Genomic DNA, 3831 nt, shown 5'->3' with positions numbered 1-3831 from the left:
CATTCCGGAAATAAAATAGAGATGTTAAAGTCTATAAGGCGTGAAACAATCTGTAATGTTGTTTTGATTTTTTGAAGAAATATACATTTTAAATTAATTTCAGCTCTACCTTGGTATAGAACACTTTGTCATACACAGATTATTGATGTTATTGATGTTAAAGTTTTTAATGCAGCAAAAAATTTTGTAGAACCTCTTTTCTCTAGATTTGAGAGAAATTTTAAATTTGATCGACGTTTTGGGGTCCACATACTGTATGTTAAAAAATTATAAAACTTCTAAAACCTTATTGATTTTCATTTTCATCCCCATCACCATCACCATTTTCCAACTTTCTTTTTGTGTTCTTTAAGTGATCCCTTATCGAGTCGTGGATCATTCGCTTTGTTGTTTTCCCGAAATGGCGACCAATGTATTCTAAAAAGTACATAAATTGAGAAATAATTTATTATATATATCAGATGGAAATAATGCCCGGGGGGTATTAGGGTTGCGAGCTGACGAGGGGGGATACCGCCCTACTTTCGAACTTTGGACCCTTACCGGAACTAAAAAGGAGAAAACAAAAGAAAATTTTGGGAATTTTACGACCCTTAGCGGGACAAATTTGACCAATTTCAACCAAATTTTGATCTTTCAGGGGGGTAGAAAGATTAAATTTTCTTATTTTTCCGACCCTTAGTTTGACTGAAATTTGATTTTCTGATTTTTCCGACCCTTAGCGAGACTTTGGAAATCCAAAAGAGGTACCCTTAAGGGCGGCACATACCGTACCCTCCATTTGCCTAAGTACCCCACCCCGGAGATACTGTATGACTTCGAAAAAACATAATCTTCTTTTTAACGCCCATCTCTTGAAATAAACTATATAGTAAACACCCCCTTTTTTTAAATAACTCCTTCGGATAAACGCCCCTAACAAAAGAAAGTTTTGTGTAACGAAATTAAAATTAGATTAAAGTCAAAACACGCCTTCTTTTAAAGCAATTTAAATACATATTTTGTACTTAATAGCAGGTTTTTGGGCTAAAAAACCGAGGAAACTTTTAGGCTAAATTTCTGAAAACCCTTGGTAACTCCAGCCCTTGGGCCGAAAATTGGGGTTGCTTATAACCCTGTTGCTGTAAGTAAACCAAAATAGCAAATGAAAATACTAGAATGACAACATTATTCTCATAAGACATGAAATCAGATAAAAACTTGACTTACTGTAAATGATTTCGAGTTTCTTCGAGGGCAACCCTGGCCGTTTTGTGCCTTGCCCTAGAACAGAGCAGTTCAACCATTCTTCATCTTGAAGGATTTTTGCCATCAAACGACGGATTGCCTCCTTATATGTTGACGAGTTTTTCGTCATGGCATCCAATTCAGCCTGAAAGAAAAACGTATTGCTACTGTTTATCCGCTCTATACTACTTAAAACAATACCCCAAGTACTTTACAGTGCGTCCTGAATTCAGTCAAGTTTTGAAGTGGTTTTTGTCTGGAATTATGTTTAGCAACATGAAAGCAATAAAAGTTTTAGAACCTATAAATTCGGAAAAACTGAACGACGTACAACAAAAATACACCATTCCACTACTTTGAGCGTATGAAATTTCATGGGCAGAAACTTAATTTTAGCCTTTTTCATGAATACCTGGAACATTCTTGAGGGCAATTCGCGAAAGTTTATGCCAGTTTATGCTCGCGAAAATAAAGTATTTCAAAAGTTGGAAAGGTTTTTTAAGCTCTGGTAAACTAAAGAATACGTGGTATTTTACTAAAATAATGTCCATTCTCCATAGAATTTCTATCTTAAAAAGATATTGTTATCAAAAAATCAAAAGCATAAAAAAATCAGCAGAATAAGAGTACATCATTCAGACTTTTTTGTTTACGCAGGTTTACGTTTTCAGATTTTAGCCAGCCAGAAGTTTATTCACTTTAGATGATTGTTTTGTAACCAAAGAATGGTGTAATTAAACCTTGAAGTACACACGTAGTAAAATGACTTACATCGTTGATATTGTTTTGCCGCATGAACTCGGTCAACTGATTATCCTGAAAATATAATTAAACGTGACTTAGTGAATTATATAACTGACACACCATATTAATGCAAAATTTCTTAGAAATCTTTTTAAAGTGTCCCTATTGATATATTATATTATATTGAATTTTATATAATATAACCAATATGATCTAATAGTTTCGTCAATTATCAAAGTGTTAAAACTGATCCCCGTATACATCGATTTCAAGTATTGACCTTAGCCTTAATAATCTTAAAGTGGAAAGCTTCAAACTATATAACCTTCGGGAGCTAATTGTAGGGGACCCCTACAAAAAAACACCCATTTCCATTTCTTAACACCCCTCCAGTTTAGCAATTATATTTAAAATACCGACCACCCCACTCTAATAACACCCTCCCCGTTTTAAGTGTTAAAAGAAAACGAAAATCACCCTTCCACTCTTATTGCCGAAACCCCCCTCCCTATTAATCGATTTTATATAAAACCACCCATCTCCATTTATTAACACCACTCCCGTTTATAAAATTCTTATTAAATGTTGACCACCCCCTGCTATTAGACCCTCCCCCACAAGTAGCTTCCAAAGGGTAAACAAAAACAAAGTTGAACAAACTGTGATTTAATTAAACCTACGTTTTGTTCAGCAGCTTGGTTTCGACTCATTAAAGCCACCAATTGGGTCAGCGTCTCAACCTGCTTCTCCAGTTTAGTTATACGATATTCAGTTACATTTGACTGGAAAAAAGGATTGTTGTTGTTGTTGTTGTTGTTCAGATGATGACCGTTGAAAGAATGATCGTTGTCTGGTATTCTAAAAAAAAGAGAAATTTTTATAATCCTCATGAAACGTTTAAAAAAATATTAAGTTTTTCGACTTTGAGAAAGTTCTGTCACTTATAGGGAAGGTTTTTACAAAGATTTAGGTGCATTATAGATAAACTTTCATTTTGTATAAAATTTATTGAAGGTGTGAAAATTAGTAAATTTAATGGAGAGGAACCTTGAGAGGAATAATATAAAACTAAGAATATACACTTACTCATTCAAAACTCCATCTAACAAATCATCTTGAGGCGAGCTAAGTAAAAAAGAAGATAATGCAAATACTAAGTAAGAATGTTGGAAAACTAAGGGAGTTTTCAGATATTTTCTTTCATCAGTGAATAAATAGTACTAAGATGAATAGTAAAACCAATAAATCGAAACATTTTTAGCCCAGGAGATTTCCGTTGCCCTCAGATTTAAACGTAATAAACGGAATGTTTCCCTTACTTCTGAAATTTGGAAATATATTTATAAAAATCCTTATACGCTATAAATATTTAGTTAGTAGGCGTATACAATAGGTATAATATAAAATGACAACTACTACTTACAAAGTAGGAGACATATTCAATCCAGATACAGCGTTAGATCCACGATGACCGGGTCCTGGAGTTTGTTCATTTGATCTATTTAAAACAAGCAATATGCTGAGTACTCTCGGGTGCCTAATAAACGTACATGTACGTTTATTTTTTTCGTGTCAAATTTCCCGCCTGTACGCACCTTATTAGGAACTGTACGTTTATTTATTCTGAAGAATTTTCCTGCCTGTACGTTTATTCCCTCCTGTACGTTTATTTATTTTCACCCAATATCACCAAATTCATACTGCAAAAATTTGTTATTTTTTGTTCAAGTAAGATATGTTGAAAGGCCGTTAATTACATTTGAAAGTATTGTGGGAGATTTCGAGTGTTACACGAGTAAATTCGAACGTTTTGCTTATTTAGTACTTGTCATTGATCTATAAGAGATATACCTGTACTTA

At 33.7% G+C, this 3831-nt stretch overlaps 1 protein-coding gene across 1 annotated transcript in view; it reads right to left on the bottom strand.

The window, feature by feature from the left end:
• Nucleotides 1-237: 237 nt before the first annotated feature.
• The window catches only part of LOC136820509 (uncharacterized), a 7855-nt gene continuing 4261 nt past the window's right edge, over nucleotides 238-3831 (bottom strand). The window contains exons 7-12 of the mRNA XM_067076697.1: nucleotides 3395-3469; nucleotides 3058-3096; nucleotides 2652-2829; nucleotides 1999-2043; nucleotides 1210-1372; nucleotides 238-417 (exon numbers count right to left, since the gene is read on the bottom strand). Of these exons, the coding sequence (XP_066932798.1) occupies nucleotides 287-417; nucleotides 1210-1372; nucleotides 1999-2043; nucleotides 2652-2829; nucleotides 3058-3096; nucleotides 3395-3469 (631 nt within the window). The 3' untranslated portion in view covers nucleotides 238-286. The remainder of the gene's footprint in view (nucleotides 418-1209; nucleotides 1373-1998; nucleotides 2044-2651; nucleotides 2830-3057; nucleotides 3097-3394; nucleotides 3470-3831) is intronic.

This window comes from Clytia hemisphaerica, unplaced genomic scaffold (assembly GCF_902728285.1).
Source record: "Clytia hemisphaerica strain Z4C2 unplaced genomic scaffold, Clytia hemisphaerica genome assembly, whole genome shotgun sequence".
Lineage (NCBI taxonomy): Eukaryota > Metazoa > Cnidaria > Hydrozoa > Leptothecata > Clytiidae > Clytia > Clytia hemisphaerica.
The sequence above is the reverse complement of the archived record's forward strand: the minus strand, read 5'-3'. Positions and strand labels throughout refer to the sequence as shown.